The 21,461-nt window shown below is 38.4% G+C and overlaps 1 protein-coding gene across 1 annotated transcript in view; it reads left to right on the top strand.

Moving 5' to 3' along the window:
- Positions 1 to 21,461, top strand: part of LRRC2 (leucine rich repeat containing 2) — a 78,690-nt gene that overhangs the window by 38,099 nt on the left and 19,130 nt on the right. Inside the window, exon 5 of the mRNA XM_071425933.1 lies at positions 11,962 to 12,098. Within this exon, the coding sequence (XP_071282034.1) occupies positions 11,962 to 12,098 (137 nt within the window). The remainder of the gene's footprint in view (positions 1 to 11,961; positions 12,099 to 21,461) is intronic.

The raw sequence follows: 21,461 nt of genomic DNA, 5'->3' as shown, positions 1-21,461 counted from the left end.
GTGGAAATAGCATGGAAGAAAGGGGAAAGGCTGCTAGTTTCCTGCCAGATGCTACCCTAAATCATTAAACAGAGTGTTTTAAGGGGTTGTTGCTTAACCATCGAGGCAGGTAGAAGCAGGAAAATTTTTCTTTTTTTCTTATAATGTTATGCACTGTTAATGAAAATGATTCCTAAAAAAACCAAACCACTAATGCTATTAAAATCTCTTTCTACAATAAAGGCATGAACACAGATCTCAGAATCACAGAATTGTTAAGATTGGAAATGACCTCTAAGATCATTGTGGCCAACCATAAACCTATCCCCACTCTGTTCATCTCTAAACTGTGTACCTAAGTGACACATGCACACTTTTTTTTTTAGCATTTTCAAGGATGGTAATTTTACCTGTTATTTGGGTGGCCTGTTCCAATGCCTGGCCAACTTTTCAGTGAAGAATTTTTCATCTAATATCCAATCTAGACATCCCCTTGAGCAACTTGAGGTAATTGCCTCTCATCCTTTCACTTCTCCCATGAGGGAGAATAGACTGACCCTCACTTTGCTACACCCTACTTTTCAGGCAGTTGTAGAGAGTGATAAGGTCATCTTGCTTTTCTCCAGGATCAACAATACCAGCTCCCTCAGCTGCTCCTCATAAAATTTGTGCTCCCCAGCTCTGTTGCCCTTCTCTGGACACTGCATCACCTCAGTGTCTGGGGTTTGTGGATTAGAAATGGTATTCCCTAATTTAATGTTCCCACAGAAGCACTCCAAACCATGTGTCACTCACTCATTCCTGTCTCCCTCTCCCCTCCCCTTTCAGCCATGCGGAGAGGAAAATTTGAGGTACAAAATGTAAAGATCATGAGTTGAGATATGAACAATTTACTAGAAGCAGCTGGAATATCAGTTACAGGGCAAAGCAGTGATACCCAACTGCACTTACTTGACCAGAAGAGACCCCTTCTCCTACCCCTGAAAAACTCTGTGAGTCTGTGAGGTGGTATAGAATAACCTCTGAGTATTAGGAATGCCCCCTCCCGGCAGCTGCAAAATTTAACCCTCTCCTGGTCAAAACCAGGACAGGAGCCCAGAACTGAACACAGGATGAGGTGTGGTCTCACCAATGTTGAGTACAATAGGACAAAAATTTGCTTGGTCCTGCTGGCCACACTATTTTTGATACAGGCCAGGATGTCTTTGGCCTTCTTGGCCACCTGGGCACACTGCTGGACCATGTTTGACTGGCTTTCAACCAGCATCCCCAGGTCCTTTTCTGCCAGGCAGCTTTCCTGCTCCTGTTCCCCAAGTCTGTAGTGCTGTCTGGGGGTATTGTGACCCAAGAACAGAACATGGCTCATGTAATTGCTCTTGGTCCATTGTCCAGCTGGTCCAGATGACTCTGAATATCTTTCCTACCCTCTAGTAGATCAATTTTCCCATCCAATTTAGTGTTGTTTGCAAAGTGGCTTAGGGGACACTTGATCTCCACATCCAGATCAACAATAGTGACTTTGAGTTGGACTCAATGATCTTTGGGTTGGACTTGATGATCTGGGTTGGACTTAATGATCTTGAAGGTCTCTTCCAGCTCAGTGATTCTGTGATTCTGTAATAAAGACTCTAAAGAGGGCTGGCCCCAACACTGAGTCCTGGGGAACACCATTGATGACCAGGGGACAAGTAGGTTGTTTTAGTAGAAGGTAATGTAGAGCCTTTATCAGACTTTTTTTGGGAAACAAGGAAAAAAGTCTCATTGTTTCTAGTAGGAATCACTGCTCTTTCAGCTGCATTAAAATGATGGGATTTCTGCTCATCAGTATCTTTTATGTAATTCCTATTTATTCACTTTCCCTCCAATATGTTTATCTCCCTACTTTATACCCATGATTTATTTCTTTCAATGTTTTTGTTGCTGGTTTTTTATGCAAATATTTGCCTGGAAGGGCCAGAGAATGTTAGAAAATGCTTTGATGCTTTGTTGTAGGGCTTCCCTCAGACATGGTGTTAAAGCACTCACCATCCTCCTCTCACCTGGGAACTTTTGTTCAGAAATTTTATTTTTCAAAATTCATTAAATCTAATAACTCCTCAGTGGAAACACAGATTTGAACATTAGATGCCGCATAACTAAATTAGGAGGTTTGCTAAGCTATAGATATTACTTATACATACATATATATTATATATCTAATCTATATCTATATCTATATCTATGTTTATGTCTATGTCTAATATATATGTATCTATATATCTATAGATATACATATGTAACTTATATATAATTCTACATTGCAGTACTAATTCTAGCCTATCCAGAAAATAAGGCATAATCACTCATGTAGTCTAAAATTAAACAATACAAAAATCCACTCCAAGACTGTTCAGCATTTTTTTGCCAAAGCTTCCTGATGTTTTTCAGTCTTACTGAATGTTGTGTGTTGATAGGCCACATTTTAGTAAGGCACTGGAACTGCTCTTTTTGTTATGGCATAAATTACAGAGGAGCTTCGTCTTAATTTTGTAATGCTCTTTTTGTTTATGTGTAAGGGGATATGCTTGCAAATTGCAAATAGCTGTGCTTTTATTTCATGTACTATATGTACATACAGAGACAAATATTAATGTGTATTGGAACTGTTAATTATTTTCATAATGCAATATTATGGAAGGTCTTGGATGATTTGAAGTTGTTGAATACTGCTTCTAAGTTAAATCTTTAATATTTTAAGTATACTTATATATAAGTCAACTTATCTACTACATTTTCACAAGGAAAATTATTGATGTGGGTATCATTTGGGAGCTCTAAGCAAAGAGTGAGGACAGTGTTAAATCAGAAGGTAAGGTGTCTGGAAAGGTTAAGTGCTAAGCTATTCATCATTTTGTCTTCTGCTTACAAAATAGCAATAACTAGTTAAATATCACAGCTCAAATGTACTTGAGAGCAATGACAGATAGTTGATGTTGGCAGTGACATACATCTTGTTGAGTCTTTAATCTTCAGACAGAATTGAAGTCAACTTTAGATCAACAAATCATCCAGCAGAGGATAACCTGGTGAGGCACATTATGACAACTTTTGATTCTCACTAGAGGTAAAGGTATAAGAGAACATCAGGTGATAAGAATATTTTCAATGAAAAGAATCATTGCTGCAGTAGAAGTTTCTGGACTTCTGGAATATTGATGTTCATATTCCTGTTTTACTAGATTTAGAAGATAATGCTACACTCTGAATCCTAGAGAAAAAAGAGTTGAATCCATTATCAGATATTTCCTATCACATTTTTATAGTCACATATTTACATGAACAAGAACATATTTGTAACAGAAGACAGCTGAGAATACTTTTGATTTGATAGTTTTTGTGTAATAGTAAATATTTTAATCAGAATAACAAAAAAGAAAGGAAAAGAAAAAAAAAGAAAAGAAAAAAGAAAAGAAAAGAAAAGAAAAGAAAAGAAAAGAAAAGAAAAGAAAAGAAAAGAAAAGAAAAGTGCAGATGGAGTTGTCTATCTTAAAATGGTTTGCCTAGGAATAACAGAAAAAAAATCATGAATGAGGTGTAGCCAGGGGATTTTCTTTGTCTTCTGAGTGAAATTATGGCTTTGGCTTTGGCTTTGTGGCTGCAGTGCAATTCCTGCATGTAAAGAGTGATAGTACATTAGTAATTGCTATAACTGAAACTATCCAACAATATATTCTCATGTTCGCATAGGAAGTAGTGAACTGAAGTTTCATATATTGCCAAAGCCTTTATGCTGGCATGGAACTATAAGGTTATACTGGGATTTTTTTGTCCCACAAATTATACTTCTCAAAGAGCTGTTAATAAAATATTTGTACTGTGTCCTCTCCCATTTTTGATTTTCCAAATCTTTAGGATTAAAAATAACTGCTTTTGAGGCATACTTTATTAAGAAATCACAGCAAATTTTTGTCTCTTTTCTAGGCACAGTATTAAATTTCCTTTGTTCATAGGAAAGGAAAATTTCCTTTGTTCATTAATTCAATTTTCTAGAACTCAGAAGGGAAAACTATTAGTAATAGAATTTTAAGTGATTTCTTGATACCTAAAATAGCTTTTTCTATTAATAAGACTCCCAATGTATTTTGTGATTTTCCAAGAAGAAAATAGATATTCTCATCTTAAATGCCTATTCTGAGGAACTGCAAACTCATCTATTATGTTTGTCATTTATTAAGGATTCAGTGTGATTTTTCCAACAGCTCAGTCTTGTATGAAACGGAGGAAAATTTTGTTTATATCCTCCCTTTGGAGAGGCAGTATTAAACACTGGTGTCGCAAGTTGACTGTTTTTATGAGGACATTTTGGACTCAGTTTTCAATGGCAGTCTCTCTTCTCACACTTCCTGAGTGGATGGCACTGAGGGCAGGAGCTGGGGGAGTTAAGTCACTTGCACTGTAAGCGAAGATCTGGTTCATGACCATCTGAGGAGCCTGAATGTCAATGAAAACTGATGAGATGCATCCCAGAAGCTTGAGGGAACTGCCTGACGTAGCCACTAAGCCACTCTCTGAAAGTCATGGCAGTCAGGTAAAGTCCCAGGTGACTGAAAGATGGAAAACGTTGTGCCCATTTTAGAAAGGATGAAAGGGACCGTGTGATTCTCATGAGGTTTAACAACACCAAGAATCAGGTGCTGTGCTTGGGTTGAGGCATACTCTGCTATCAGCACTGGCTGGGAATGAACAGATGGAGAGCAGCCCTGTGAGAAGGACTTGGGGGTGCTGGTGGGTGAGAGGCTGCACATGACCCAGCCATGGGCACTCCCAGCCCAGAGAGCCAAACGTGTCCTGGGCTGAATCCAAAGCAGCGTGGGCAGCAGGGGAGGGAGGGGATTCTGCCCCTCTGCTCTGCTCTGGTGAGAGCCCACCTGGAACCCTGCATCCAGCTCTGGGGTCCCAGCACAGGGAGGACATGGAACTGCTGGAGTGATATCAGAGGAGAGACACAAAGGTGATTAGAGGGATCGAGGTCCTCTCCTAAGATGACAGGCTGAGAGAAATAAGCTTGTCCAGCCTGTAGGAAAGAAGGCTCTGGGGTGACCTTTCTGTGGCTTTTCAGTACCTGAAGGAGGTCTATAAAAATAGCTGGATAACTGTTTACAAGCGCATGTAGTAACAGGACAAAGGGCAATGGCCATAAACTTAAAGAGAGTAGGTTTAGTTTAGATATTAGATATTCTTTCCTCTGATGGTGATCAGGCAATTAAACAGGTTGCCCAGATAAGCTGTGTATGTTCCATCCCTGGAAGTGTTCAAGACTGGATGGGGCTTTGAGAACTGTGGTCTAGTGAAAGGTGGCCTTGCCCATGGCAGAGGGGCTGAAACTAGATGATCTATAAGGTCCCTTCCAAGCCAAGACATTCCACATTTCAATTATTCTATGCTTGCAGATTAATGTAAAAAGTTTTCAAGCATTTTCCAAGTGGATCTACATTTGCATTTAATAGGATCCTTAGACAATAAAGGCATTCTGTAACCTCATCTGTATTTTGTCTCTGACACCTTGTTAGAACCACTTATGTAGGCTTGTGTAAAAGTGAATTTGTACTAGCATTATTAGAATGCTGCTTTTCTCATAAGAAATTACAGAATTTAATTACCAATTCAGGTTTTAAAAAATGAATTAAAAATTTAAGCTGTGAATATATGCAACAACTATGACACCGGCTCTCCCATCTAAAAAAGAAATATTAATTGGGAAACTTTTAGGGCAGCCATGGATTTAATTTTGGACTTTACTGCCTCTCCATGGAAAACACAGAAATGTTATCTGTTTAATTCCAGAATTTACATATTTTTTAGAATGAAAATTCAGCAACATGAAGCATAGTTAAAAGGAGTATTGTACAGCAATGATTTTACTATTATTACTTTTAATTCAGAAGTTGTGCTTGAATATTATATGAATGTATGAGTAACATATGTGGGAGTCAAATCCTGTTTTGCATTTGTGCAGTCATGGAAGGGATGTCACCTCCTCCCTCCCTTCCTAAAGGGCTGTATTACATGCTCATTAAGCCTGATTTTACTGGGCACCCTACCAAAGATGGTGGATAACTTCTGCATTAAGAAGACATAAATAAGCCCCTAGATGCAGGTTTCAGGGTTGTGAAAGTTCATACTGCCTTATCACCCTTCTTTTTCCCCCTCTTCCAAATGGCAATGTCTGTGGTATTTGAAGAATATTTTGGAATTCATCCCTCCACAATTTTGTGTACTTTAAGTCAAGACACAGGATTTGAGAATCTTTAGTTTTCATACATGTTTTTTATAGACACACATTTGTGCTCTCTCTCTCAAAAAGTTTGCCTAGCAGGTTTCATTCTGTAATCTGGATTACCTTTCTGACAGCTCATATAGCCTAACTCTATCCTTATCTACGTTGTTTGTTACAAAAATTTTAAACAGTTATTTACAGGAAGGAATCAGAGATGTGGTGCTGAATGGAAACCAGGTTGAAATAAAAATTTTATAAAGAAGAAGCAAGTTGTTCCCCACTCATTTGGTTTCTATCTTTCGAAAATATGATTAAGCTTCAAGCAGTAGATCTTGTCTACCTGGTATTCCATGACCAGTTTGATACAGAGAACTATGGAAAATGAATGTTTGACTCTAACAGAATGCACTTTGATGCCACAATTGTAAAATGAGCAAAAGACTTCTTAAACCAGAGGCAAAAATGTGTTTACTTGGAAAGAGAAGGTGTTGGTCATGAAGGAGGTAATTTGTGGATTTTCTCAAGGATCAGTCTTGACATTTAGCAATTTTCAGGAATAGGGTTACTGAAATTTTCTGACACAGTGTGTCTGTGTGTTGTCACTGCAAAACAGGTGGAAATATGGTAAGGCTGATGAGCAGATAGGCTTCTAAAAAATACAGAGATTAAATTCACAGTTGCAGAGCTCAAGATCTTGTATTCAGTTTTCATGCAGCATGTCAGAGATCATTAAATGCAAAAAATGAAATAAATGAAATTCCGAATGTAACAGTCACAGGAGGACTATCCAGTAATTTTAGATGAGAACAGATGCAAAATAAGTCTATTAGGACCATTTAAGGAGGGGAATTTTTATTTTGTCAGCAGAGACTAGAAAAAATGGCTTATTCAGACTAGTAAAATTAATTCTGAGGTGTCTGTTAACTATGAAAACATCAGAAGTAAACATCAGGTAAGGAAAAAAAACTGATTGAAAGATGAACTAGACAAAAGAATGGATGTCTATAGAACTTCTACAAATAAATTTAGGCTAACAATCTAAGATTATTCCAAATAAAGAAAATTAAGAAACTCAGTAACTTCTAATAATACCATAACAACAGCAGATGTAAAAAATAAACTACTTTTCAAATGAAATGTGAGAAATGAAAAAAATGTGATTATGTGAAGTGGTCATGCAAGGATTTTATCCAGGATATCCTGGTTAGTCTTATAAATTTCTTATTGCCCTAGAGGACATGTTATTGTTTGACTACTGCTCGCTTGTCAGGTGGCATAACTTAATCAACTGATGAGCCCAGAGGTGAAAAATAGCCCCTATAGAATTCCAAGAGATTGCTCCCTGCAGGCAGATCTTGGCAGGCTTCATCCCATTCATCTATTTGTTATGGAAATAAAATTCAATTGCATGACTCATGCCTTTTCCCAGTAATTTTCATAATCTTAGTCACAGCAATTATTGTAAATTGACTGTAGAATCTGTAGTGTCCTTCTGTCATATTAGAGAGAGACTATATAGAGAGAGACAAGAAAAAATGTGATGCATTTTTTACTTATCTTTTTTCTCATACCTGCAAACCATACTGGGAACATTGACATACATGTTAGGTGCTGTGAAAACCAGGCAGAGAAGCTGTGCTTGAGTCCATCCCGCTACCCAAAAAGGCTGCTATATTTTTTGTGATTTCTTTCTCATAAATGGTTCTGCTCCATGTCTCTAATACATCAGAGATGACCACCTGAGCCGAGTTAGATGAGACAGTGACTATCATGTTGGTAACACCAGATGCCTTGCCTAGTAGTCCATTAGTATTTAGTTCTTCAATTACTAATGGAACAGAGAGGTAGAACTTTCAGTGACTGAAAAATTAGCAACATCTGTTGTGGTTTAGCACTTGTAGGCAGCTAAGCCTCATACAGCTTGCTTAGTCCCCTGAAGTCCTGTCTCCCACAGGAGGAGGGGGAGAGAAAGGGGAGGGCAGAAGTGACAAAACTCACGCAATCAGGACAAAGAGAGCTTAAAAAGAAGTAAACAAATCAGTGATGCAAAAGCACTCATCACAAATTGATCCACATTCAGTCTCTAAGCAAAAGAGACCTTAAAACTCACTCCCATTCCACCTCTGTCTCCAGCTTTTACTGCTGAATGTGACTATAGCATATTCCTTTGGTCAGTTTGGATCCAATGTGTCAGCCTTGTCACCTCTCAGCCTCTCGCCCACTCCTAGCTGACTCACTGGGGCACCACAGTGAGAAAAAAATTTTTTTGCAGTATTAGCACTGTTCAGTTATTAGCATTGTTTGGTTATAAATCCAAAGTATAACACTATATGAGTTGCTAAGAGAAGCACTAACTCCATTCTAGATAGAACCAGTACAATATTCCAGTGCTGAAAGAAAAAGCAAAGCATTCCAGGGCTATTGAATAAATGGTTCTTTTTTCATTCCAATGGGATTTGCTCTCCTTTAACAAGGGATTAGTTGGTTGAAGAAGTCAATTGTGATTTTCTGATTCTCTAGTTTTAAGTCATTTCTGTCTCAGTCATAATTTTGTTGCAATGAAGTGGTAAATTCATGATTATGACACTTAGCATGTGATAAGATATCTTCATCTACATTATGATACCAAACCTGGTGAGGTTTCCTGATCAGTAGACTAAACTTCTATTATTTTTAGGTGCTTAAAATGTAGTTCACATGTTGACACAATTAAATTTGTTTTATTACCCCAATGACCCTTGTCAGATAATAGTGTACTGGCAAAACTATGCCTGTTGTAGTCTTACAGAAATCTTTTCTTCTATTTTAACTAAACCAGCAGCTTACAGTAAAGGAAAACAAGGTCACTTATCCTAAAAGGAAAACTGGATTTTGAAATACACCTCAGTTTCTGGCAGAGCTAGAACTGGAAGGAAGCTGGGTGGAAGACCCTGTGTTTTTCTTTGTTGTAACTTGTTGAGATTGATGTAACATAGTTATCACAACATATGCCTTGTCTGCCACATGTGAGATGATTTGGGTGGTCCAGTCATCATTTAAAGACAATATTGTGTCCAAGGGAAACTGTGGGGTTTATGTAAAATGCTGTGTGATCTGGCAACTGCTAGTGTTGGTCATCAAACTGCGTGTCTCTGGCTCTGGCAACAGCAACTTCTCAGGGAAAAAAATGTAGGACTTTCTACTCCCTATGTCTCTTCTCTGTCCTTTTCTGTGGAAGCACTAAATACCCTCAGGTGAGGATTTCCATAGGTTGCAAAAGGTGAACAACTCTAAGCCAACATTTGCTTTGGAAGAAGTTTAACTAAATGTTAATGTCTTAAGGATAAGAACACTACTATGACACTGACTTGAGGACGCTTTATACTCTGCAGTGTCAACCAAACCTAATGAAACACCAGATTCTTAAAAAAAATTGGTTATAAATAGAAGACTGATTGTTATGATTTAGGTGGTACCCCCAATTCAGTGGCCCCCCAAGACTCTTCAAACCATGCACCACTCCATCTTGCTCCCTGGCTTTCCCCTTCTCCTCTTTCTGTAGCAGTCTGGAGAGGAGAATGGGAGGAACAAAAAGTAAAGATTGCACACTGACAGAAGAAAAAATTTACCAGAAACAGCAATAAGTTAATGAAATGTACAGTAAAAACCACAATACTAATGACAGAAGTTACAAGAAAAGTCGCCATTCACACAGAAAAAAACCCTGACAATAGAAAATTAATAAATCAGGCTGCTCCCTTCGCCATGGTTACTTGCCCAAACCAGAACCCCTTCTTGCTGGAAGAAAGTCTCTTTCTCCCACTCCTGACAATGATGTGAGGTGGTATAGAATAATGTCTGGGTCCTGGCCCTGCCTTTTATCAGCTACTGGAAAAATTAGTCCTGTCCTGGCCAGACTTGGAACTCTGATTTATATAAGTTTTTGGTTGCTGTGTGTCTCCTCTTGCATTAAAAATATCTAGTCTGCTTTGAGAACTTGTTGACAATGATACTGTTCTCTCCCAGTTTCCAACTGCTGAATTGCATTTGTGTTTCTTACTTCTGCATTTCCTTCTAAATGCTGTATTCTGTCGCTGGGTAGAAGAGAATACTACAGAAAAATAAATTAATAGAGGGAAATCTTGTAGATGTTAACAAGCTGAGTATATACAGTTAATATCCTTACAGGAAGGGATGCCATCCAGGACCACCTTGACAAACTTGAGAGGTGGGTTCATGTGAACTTCATTGAAGTCAACAGGGGAAAGTACAAGATCCTGCCCATGTGCTGGGACAATTTCTAATATTGGTGCATACTGGGGGTGAATGGATTGAGAGCAGCTCCACAGAGAAGGACTTGAGAATACTGGTGAATGAGAATTGGATGTGAGCTGGCAATGTGCATTTGCAGCCCAGAAAGCCAACAGTATCTTGAGCAAAAAGGGTGTGACCAGTATGTTGAAGGGAGACTCCACCTGGTAAACTTAATCCAGTCCTGGGGCTTCCAGTACAAGAAAGGCATGAGCCTGCTGGAATGGCTTCAGTGAAGGGCTGTGAAGATTGCCAGAGGTCTAGAACACTTCTATGAAGGAAAGCTGAGACAGTTGGGAGGGTTTAGACTGAAGGAGAAAAGGTTCTGTTGTCACCTTATTGCCACCTTTCAACATTTAAAGTGCACTTATGAGCAAGGTAGGAGGAGACTTCTCATCAGTGCCTGTACTGACAGGACAAGGGACAATGGTTTCAAATGGAAAGAGAGTAGGTGTAGATCGGACCTAAGAGATTATTTATGGTGAAGGTGATGTGACATTGGAACAGTATGCCTGGAGAAATTGTGCATGACTCATCATGGGAAGTATTCAGACAGATTGGACAAGGCCTTGTACTAGATGATTTTTGAAAGTTGTTTCCAAATGAAACCATTTGCGATTCTGCAATTCCGTGATCATTCATGTAATACAAAAACAAGGCTTTCCATAAAATGTTCTCATTTTGTTGTGTATTTAATGATTCCTTTGCTACCACATTAGCTGTTTGATACTTTCAAATTTCTTCCAGTTTGATTTTATCACAGAATAACTTGCATTTTTTTCAGGATATTGAATTTTAATTATGTTTCTAACCTCCTCTTTTTGTTCACAATTATGTAATGTTATAATTTGAAGAAACAAAAAACTTTGTTACTAAATGTAGCATAGAATATTATAATGGTCTTTAAATTAAGCCAGTAGATATGATATATCACAAAAAAGAAAATATTGAAACACATGCACAGATCCATTATATAATCAAAAGTGTGCTATGCAGGATACTAAAGACAGAATTCTTGATGTGAGTTTGGTAGGAGTGATTGTTCTCAACAAGGAGGTTGTATAAAAGTTGCAAAGATGTGTAGGTAAATAGGCAGGTAAATAAATTTTCTACAGCCAAGAAAGAACTTTTGGTCAAGCCAAAAACCAACTTCTCTAGTTTCAAATGCAGTCAAGAGGCATCTCATTGTTAGAAGAAACAAGATCTTTGAATGTCTTTGCTGTGTCCTTTCAAACTCTCTCCAGAAACATTGCTGATTAAGGGCACTATTGCCCCTCAAAATGTTAGTGATCACTGCAGAAAGTATTTATTAATCTTATTCATCATCACAGTAAGGAGCTTTTTCTTTGCTTAACTGAGTATACCTTTTATTTTTGCTTTCTCTCTCTTTCTTTTATTTTTTAAGTACACTGATTTGAATTATCTTACCCTCACAGGCTGCTTAAAAAACCTCAAAGTGCTCAATGTGAGTTTCAATAATTTGAAGTCAGTTCCTCCAGAACTGGGTGATTGTGAGAATCTAGAAAAACTGGATTTGTCTGGAAATATGGAAATAACAGAGCTCCCATTTGAAGTAAGATAACAATCTATGTTCGTTTCCATCTTTCTTATTTGGCATAAAAGGTATTTTATTACAGTGTTCAAATCTTTCCTTAACAGATTAAATCATACTCCTTCAAGTTTTTAACAATAATGTTTTACTAGTAATATCATTGAAAATGCCTTAAAAGCACTTAAATACGGCCAAGGTACTTTGTTTTCGTTTTCCAGTAACTAAATTTTACTTGTATATATTCTGATATATTAAGGAGGACAGGATCCTAAAGGGGATTTGGCTGTGGTAATAAGCAGAAGGCTGCAAATAGCTGTTTTCTGTAAAAATAAAATACATCTTCATAGTCAAATTCACATACACACTTTGTTCCCAGTGTCTGTTTTAGTTTAAAAACTGTATGGAAAGTTCTATAAACAGCACTGCATTTTGCTATGAGCACAAATATCTCTCTGAAAAGGATATTACATGTGAGGAATGGCATGAATGTATAATAGACTGAGAAAAGAACTCCCAGGCATGCACCAGCATTATTTTCTTTCTGTTGGCTGCATAACTGCTCTCTGCCACAGCTGCTCTGAGACTTATTGTCAGGGGGAAATAAAATCATTGGCTGGTACCTAACCACAATTTTTGCTGTCATCTGTATTTCTCAGGTTCTTAATATCCTGATTTCTGGGGGGTGAGTAGAGGAACCTTCAGGGAAAAGTGTCAGCCTCTTCTTTACTGATTCCTACTTTTTCCCTAAACATCTGTTACTGGTAATTCACTGGCAATGTTGGAGTGGATTAAATTTATGTGAGATCTGATTTAGCCCTGCTTATGTTCTCTTCTGAGGAAAGTAATAGTAATTAATTTTCTCCACTGACTTTTCATAGTAAAGAAGTTTATTTTAAAAAATTGCTAAAAAAATTGAGTGAACAAAATGGAAACAAAGAGTCAACCTTCCCACAATAAATGGACATGAAAAAGAAATGCTAGCAACAGAATAACCAGTGCAGGTGTCCTTTCTCCTGCCTCTTCTCCTTTGGATAGCAAAGTCAGTGACTGAAACAGATAGAATTTAACTAGTAAAAAGGAATCATAATGGAATCAGGAAATCATATGTCCTGAATAGGCAAATGAATTAAAGAAAATTATCTTAGAATATAAGATATTGTGAGAATATGTGAGTATATTCAAACCTGTGGATGGAAATTTACTCCCAGTCACTGCTGTTTTAAAACCACTGAGTATTTTCCCAGCTGCTTACATAGGTCTTGTAGTGGAAGGATTTACCCATGTTTATGCATTATGGGTAGCCTTTGCATGGAAACCTACCTGTGCATGTAAGTTTTTTCAGGGCTGAGTCTGAGAGACTGATGTTTCTTTTGGAGAGCTCTAAAATATTGTTTCCTTCCTAAAGTCTCCTATTCAATGAAATTGAAAGCCACAAAAGTGAGTGTAGGTTATGGCCTAATCGTTCACTTAAAACTTAGGGAAAAAAAGTTGGAGTTGTGCAAATAACCGTATATAATAGTAAAAACTGCAAGCAACATCATGTTAGTATGGTACAAAAGGTCAAGAAGAAAAATATTGGCATTATTTATTGTGTTTCTCTGGAGGCTGAAACTCAATTTATATTTGTAGTGATCTGGGAGGTAGGCTACACTAGCTCTTCTGATTTAGATTATAAACTCAGTTTCTCAGAATCAAAATTTCAAGGGCAGCTTTGGAAGGTGAACATACAATTAAAGGAACACTTTTGTTGAATGATGTGAAATGCTGCTAAGTGTTTGGCCTTTAGCATACTCACTATGGCTCATATTATGCAGAACAAATGCATCAGAATCCTTGTTGACATAATAGGTGTCTAATAGGTGTCTCAGACAAACAGTGATTAGCAGGTAACTGTTTAATAAATTAAAATATTGAATTAGTCTTAACAGTCTAAAAAGGGAAAACAGAAAAATAGTGCTGGGCTAGCTTTGAATAGCCAAATGCCTACCTGTCTGATCACTTCATCCCCCTCTTCAGCATGACATTGGGAGGAAATATTTTGAGAAAACTCATGGTTCAAGATATAAGACAGGGAGATTGTTTCTCATTTACTTTTGTAGGCAAAACAGACTGTGCTTTGGGAGGATTAATTTAATATTTGTCAACATATATTTCAGTAGTAAGAAACAAAGACAATAAAAAAAAATCTTCCCCTCTCCCAAGGTCAACTTAATTTCAGTTTCCTATTCCGTCCCTGAGTAGTGCGGGGTGGCAAGGAAAGTTACAGCCAGAACACAGTGGTTTATAGCTGCTTCTCCTTCATCCTCACACTTTTGTTCTCCCCTTGTCATGGGGGTCCCCATGTCATGGGAGTCCCCACGGGCTGAGCTTTTTTCAGGAATATCCATCTGCAGCAGGATGAGTCTTCCATGAGCTGTAGTGTGGGGATCTACTCCACCATGCAGCACCTCCGCTTCCTCCTTCTTTGACTTGGTATTTCCTCTGTTCTTTCTTACTCTTTTTATTTTGTCCCTTTCTCTGGTGGATCTTTCCCTCTTTCTTAAATCAGTTTTTAGAGTGGCACCACACACTTTGCTGAGGAGCTTTTCTGTGTCTTGTGCTTGGTCCATTGGAGCCATCTGGAACTGTTGGTATCCATTTAGGGCAGCCTCTGGTGTCTTTCTGCAGAGCATCTTCCCCTGAACTCCCCACACTGCCAGCACATTGCCATGGACAAGCAATACAAGTATTAATGACCACAAGTTAGATTATATAATTTATTGTCCAATAGAATTGTTGCTAACATCCATTAATCCAGTGAAATGCTCATAAGGGTTGGCTGTGTTTCTCATGTGGAGTCAGTACTAGGAATTGGAGATTATAATAAAGCAAATATGTGCAAGCTCTGTTTTAGGAGGAGAATGGCTTCTCTTTACAAACTAGGAAGAAAGAGAAAACTTGGCAACCAATAGAAAAAATAACATAGAAGGTTGATAAATATGTTTCCTGTTTATCCTCTCTTAGGAAGTTAAATTTTTATTTGACTTTCAAGTGCTTAAAAGTTTCTTCTGGGAAGATTAAAGGAGTGTGTGCGAATGGCATCAGTATTCTTCAGTGTAAAACTTAGTGAGAAGTAATAAAGGCCAACTGCAGCCCAGTAGAAATTATTTAAGGTTATTTTTTTTTTTTTTACATAGAGTAATGGCCAGAGAGACATCCCATCCAAAACCATGACATTATTCTTGTCCTAATGCACCTCATGAAGTGGCTGTATCAGCCTATAAGAAACACGCATGTCCAAGTGCCTGGACTATTTCTATTTGGAACTGTGCTTTGGAGCTGCTCCTTGAGCGACATTCCTTGTGCAACAGCATCAGGAGGAAAGCAGATTGCTCATTTGTCTGTTCATTTCTAGCAAAAAGCTCTTTCTCTGCTTGTAAAGGCCACTTTCAACACTCTGTAAGTCATCTCACTAAATCTTAAAATGAGGTAATCTGATGCTACATGAAAAAAATTGGGGATGTGTGCTCTCATCTTTTACTTTCTCAAGGATTAGGACTTCATACCATTCCATATTATGTCCAAGGAACAGCAATCTGTTTCAATGTCTAGCTTTCAATTTTTTAAAATTTGTTCTGTTGTTGGATGTCTAACATTTTTAGATTTAGATATTTATTAGGTATTATCTAATTAAATATTTAGATATTATGTCTAACATTTTAGATATTTGTTAAAAATCAATATTTGATTAGTATCACAAGAAGTAAAACTTGGCAGAGAAAGCTTAGGGATCTGCAGTGGAGTTCAAGTCTATATTAGCTGCACTTGTAAATAAGCAATGTCTTCCTCCGGACATGAGTGAAAATATAAATTGAAATAAAGTATAAGTGTACATAAGAAAGGTCAACCTACATGACATTATGTTTATGTAGTCAGCTTGAAACAGACCTCAGTAGCCAAGTTTAGCAGAGGAAGGTACACTATGAGGCCTAGGGCATAATCCTCCCTGACATGACACATACCTTATAAGATTCTTAGGTGGAGAGGACTTTGCTCTTCTAGCTAAGATGCTCAGGAGAGGCATGCCCGGTACCTTATCCAATCCCTCTCTCACCACAGTGTCATTATACTATAAACTATGTATTAGTAGTTACAGGGAGAAGGAGATGGATAGATTTATTTCCAAATTTCTTGTCTATTTTGCATGTGAATTTAATCATTAGTATGATGATAGTATTTGTATTTTAACTATTGGATAGTGTTCCTCACACTATTATCATCATACAGGTTATGCAATAAAAATTATTCTTCAGGAAAAAGCCCAGTATTATAAATAATATATTTTATTATTAAAGTTTGTAGAAAAACTGCTCTGACCTTATTTTCAGGTGTGCTTTCTTCAGAAAGTATTGCTTTCTACAATTATTTACTGAACCACACAATTAGAGTTTCCTGTGCAGGATATTTCAAAAAGACAGCTCTGTTGTGGATTCCTTTTTTCCTGCCAATAGTGTTGCTGCAGCCAACAGCAACTATGTGACCCAAAGGAACTTCAATGAGAAGAGAGGGAATATTAAGAAGTTCTAATTTCCTCCATCCGTACCATCTGGTACAGCACATACTGTCAGTCACAGGACAGGCAAGCCATTCCACAGTACCAGGAGCAAGACAGAAATGCTTGTGCTGATGTTCTGATACAGAAAACAAACTTAATTTTTTTTTCAACATCATTGTGCCTTGAGCAGTGTTCAATACGACATCTGAGGAGTCCCAGTAAGAGACCAGAGTTTTTTCTGTATCATCTGAGTAGCACATAATGAAGAAATTAGAGACTGTTAAAGCATATGAATAATTTGTCAAGCAGAGTGAGTACCTATGAATACCTACATCTTCATGTCAACCTGTATATACTGATCTTTGAAATTCTGAGAAATTAAAATGTTATGCTTCATGGTTGCTTTAACACACTGTGTTTTCAAAATATCAAATTAAATCTTATTTTGTATTTCTGATGCACAGTTTCAGTTCAGTCCTAATATAAGCAAGCACAGACATGAAGACCTTTCAAATCATAGAACATAGACATGTAGAATAGTTTGGGTTTGAAAGGATCTGTAAAGATCATCTGGTGCAACTGCCTGCCAAGGTCAGGAACATCTTTAACTAGAACATGTTTCTAGGGCCCCATCCAATCTGGGGCCCTAGAATGTTTCCAGGAATAGGATACCTAACACCTCTCTGGGGTGCTCTACCAGTGTTTCACCACTCTCATTGTTAAAAATGCCTTCTTTATATCGTCTATTTGTAGACTCTTTTAGTTTAAAATCATTACTCCTTGTCCTATCACAATAGTTCCTACTAAAAACTGTCTCAATGAGATCTCCCCTGAAACCTTCTCTTTTCCAGGTTAAACAATGCCAGCTGTCTCAGCCTGTCCTCACAGAGAAGGTTTTCCATTACTCTGATAATTTCTCTTGTTTTCTTCTGGATCTACACCAACGGTTCCATGTCCTCCCTGTGCTGGGACCCCAGAGCTGGATGCAGGGTTCCAGGTGGGCTCTCAGCAGAGCAGAGCAGAGGGGCAGAATCCCCTCCTTCCCCTGCTGCCCACGCTGCTCTGGATGCAGCCCAGGACACGTTTGGCTCTCTGGGCTGGGAGTGCCCATGGCTGGGTCATGTCCAACCTCTCAGCCACCAGCAGCCCCAAGTCCTTCTGGGCTGGGCTGCTCTGCATCTGTTCATCCCCAGCCTGTGCTGGTGCTGGGATTGTCCTAACCCAGGTGCAGCACCTTGTACTAGATCTTATTAAATCTCAAGCTGCTCATGTGGACCTGGTTCCTGAGCTAGTCCAGGTCCCTCTGGATGACATTTCTGGATGACATCACATCACATCACATCACATCACATCACATCACATCACATCACATCAATCATCCAAACAGGTCAACTGCACCACTCAGCTGGGTGTCATCTGCAAATTTGTTGAGGGTCCATTTGATCCCACGGCTTATATCATTGAGGAAGATACTTAATAGCACTGTTCCAATACAGACCCCTGAGGCACACCACTTCTCACCAACTCCCATCCAGATATTGAGACATTGACAAGTATTCTGGGGATGACACCACCCAGCCAGTTCCTTATTCACTGACCTCTCCAGCCATCAAATCACACTTTCTCCATCTCAGGAAGAAGTATGTTGTGGGGAACCATGTCAAAAGCTTTACAGAAATCCATACGGATGACCCTTTCCTTACCTGCTAATGGAGTCATTCCACTGTAGAAGACCACTAGGCTGAGCAGGCAGAACATTTCCCTGGTGAAGATCTGCTGGCTGTCCTGAATCATCTCCCTGTCTTCTGCGTGCTTTAGCATAGTGTATTGGGTTTGCATGGTCAGGTTTTGGTAGTGTGGTGCTACAGGGGTGGCTTCTATCAGGAGCTGCTAGAAGCTTTCTCCAAGTCTGGGAGAGCCAGTGCCAAGGCTAGGTCAGTCAGAAATGGTGACAATGCTTCTGTTATATTTAATAATGAAATAAAAGTTATTGTGCAGCTGTAGTTGTAACCAGAGAAGAGTGGGGTAAGGACATGCAAGAGGAAAACTCTGCAGACACCAAGATCAGTGCAGAAGAAAGGGGAGGAGGTGCTCCAGGTGCCAGAACTGAGGTTTTGCTGTGGCCCATGGTGCACCCATGGGGGGGGAGCTGTGCCTTTGCAACCCATGGAGCTCCACATCCAAGTGGATGCAGAGATCCACTTATAGCTTCACCTTGGCCTTCCTCACCCCATCCCTGTACAAATGGACTATATTCCTATTGTCTTCTCAGGCTACCTTCCCTGCTTCTGCTATGTATTTGCTTCTTTCCCTTAGTTTTACCAGCAGTTCCCTGATTAGCCATTCTAGACCCTTGTCATCCTTGTCTGATCATTTACGCCTGGGCATAGAAAGATCTTGTGCACTCTGGAAGGCATCCTTAAATATCTACCAGCTCTGTTTTTCACCCTTGTCCCTGACATAAGTTTTCCAAGGGATTGCGATTGATTAAGCCCTTGAAGAGCTGGAAATTTGCTTTCCTAAAGCTCAGGGTCCTGACTTTGCTCTTCAATTGACTCATATCCCTCAGGACTGTGAATTCCCTTAGTGTATGATAACTGCAGCCCAGGTTACTTCTTATCTTTAGGTCACCAATTAGTTTACTTGCATTGATGACCAGGAATACATTCCCTCTGGAAAGGCTTTCTATGGTCACAGGAGTTATAACTGGTGCTATTTCTCTTTGTTGCTTACCTGAAAAATATAATTATAAATAGTTGTCTCTTAAATAGTTTAATAATGCTAACAGGTGTGACCCTAAAAAACCCCTTGACATGATCAAGGGTTTATTAGGCTCTAACATTAGTCACCTATGATTTTCAAATGCAACGGTATCCAGAACAGATATAAATAACTTTTTACACATTAATAAAATTCCAATTGATATTTTAAAACTGTGGTTCAATAACTGGAAAATTTTCAGTCTCTTTTGTCCTCTTTTTGTTGTCTGTCCAGTCCTCTTCATCAAAGCCATACATTTAGCAGGAAAAACAGAGGCACAAGCTCTATGCATGTGTGGACACTTCAAAATAAGTCCCCACTGGGCATTTCCATATTACCTGTTTTTGTGATCAGTGACTGACATATCTCAAAGTCATTACCTGGTAGGTGGGAGACCAGCCATCTAGATAGAAATGTAAAATGTTAGGTTGCTTTACCAGTACATTATTCTTCAAATCCATATGCTTCCAAACCTGTCTTTTTTCATTGCTATTTTTTTTTTTTAACGCGTGTGACAATTATAAATAAAAAATGTAATCAAATGTACGGGACATTAGCTTCCCAGTGGTTTCAGCATCCAGTAAGGCACTGGAAGACTTCACCCACAGGTCCTTCCTGTCTTATTAAATGGGACTATAAAGAATTTGTTGAATCTTTATGTCTGTAAGATTTTTTTTATAGGTTGCAAAGGAGCCCCATATCATATTTGTTAAAAATGGTTGTAAGTTTTGCTAAAAATGAAATTTTATTTGTGAAGGTTTTTCAGGACCACAAAACAGAGAGAAGTACTGTAATTATGGGATTAACTTGGACCTGGAAAGCCAGCTTCTGGTAAATTTTTCATTTTAAATCACTAGGAAGAGTCCAATTGACTGTAATTGGGCCATCATTTCTGTACATACACTTTTCAGTATCAGAAGGCATTTTCCAATTGCTTGGCTTAGTTGCATCTCCATTAGACAGAATTTAATCTTGTCCTTCTTTGCTCAGGGTTTATATTCTCTTTGAATTTGCTTAAAGCTCATGATGAGTTGTTTTCCAATGCAGGTGTTCAAAGTGTCAATCCATGCAAAACAACAGCTGTGTTATGGAACTGGTATAAGATGCAATATCAAACATTAACAGGAGGGGTGTGAAACCCAAAAAAAGCAGGTGCAAAGGTGTTAGGTGTCAGAAGAGATTCTCAGAGGCCTTACTGCTGCAGGAGTTCTCATAGATGTTTTAATAGTTGAGGGGCTAAAGAAGGACACAGATCTATGTTAGGAAATAGGATTATGAAGTTAAGCATGGGAAAATGTGCCAGTTGATCCCCCTCTTGACACTGTGCTTCCAAAGCCTTCTAATTTATATGGCATCATTTTAAAACCACTTCACTATCAGAATAAGTCAGCAGCTAATAATAACAGTCCACTTCACTGGAGAGCTGACCCGTGCTTACCTCGATGCTGTGGTGCCAGTGACCTTTCCTTTACCTTTCACATTAGTTCAGTAAAAGTAGTATCACCTTTCACAGTCTAAAACGTTTTTTTAATAGGGAATGACAGACAAGTAGTTTTACAGCATAAGGGAAGACTTAACAATGACCAAAGGGGCATAATGTGAGCATTAAAACATGGCTGTATTATTACAAAAAGCATGAATATAACTGTAAAAGAATTCAGTGGTAGGAAAGAGTATTTGGTACTGTTCCAGCCCTGCTTTCTCTCAAAACAGCTCCAAATCTCTTTGAAAGCAAAATAGGCTTTCAAAATTCTAATAATATATCCTCCATTCGTCTGTGAGATAATCTGAGGCAGATTTTATACAGCTGCTGAATAGAAGCAGAGAGCAGAACAAATACATAGCACTACCGGACTTGCATGTTTTGTCTTGCAGAAAAAAGTTTCTGGTGCCAACATACCTGGATTGATGGGAATCAAAACAGAGTTATAGTTGGAGGGAGAGAAAAGCATGCTTTTTCCATAAAGTACAGATGATGAGTGGTATTATTTATTCCTTAAGAAGAATAAAGTTGGAGAGTATAATTGAAATTAATGTATTTAATTTATTACTGAAGATATTTCTATCAGTTATGAACTAATTACAGGTAG

The sequence above is a fragment of the Agelaius tricolor genome, unplaced genomic scaffold (assembly GCF_023055355.1).
Source record: "Agelaius tricolor isolate 1412-34295 unplaced genomic scaffold, bAgeTri1.0.p SCAF_4, whole genome shotgun sequence".
Taxonomy (NCBI): domain Eukaryota; kingdom Metazoa; phylum Chordata; class Aves; order Passeriformes; family Icteridae; genus Agelaius; species Agelaius tricolor.
This window is presented reverse-complemented; position numbering and strand designations above follow the sequence as displayed.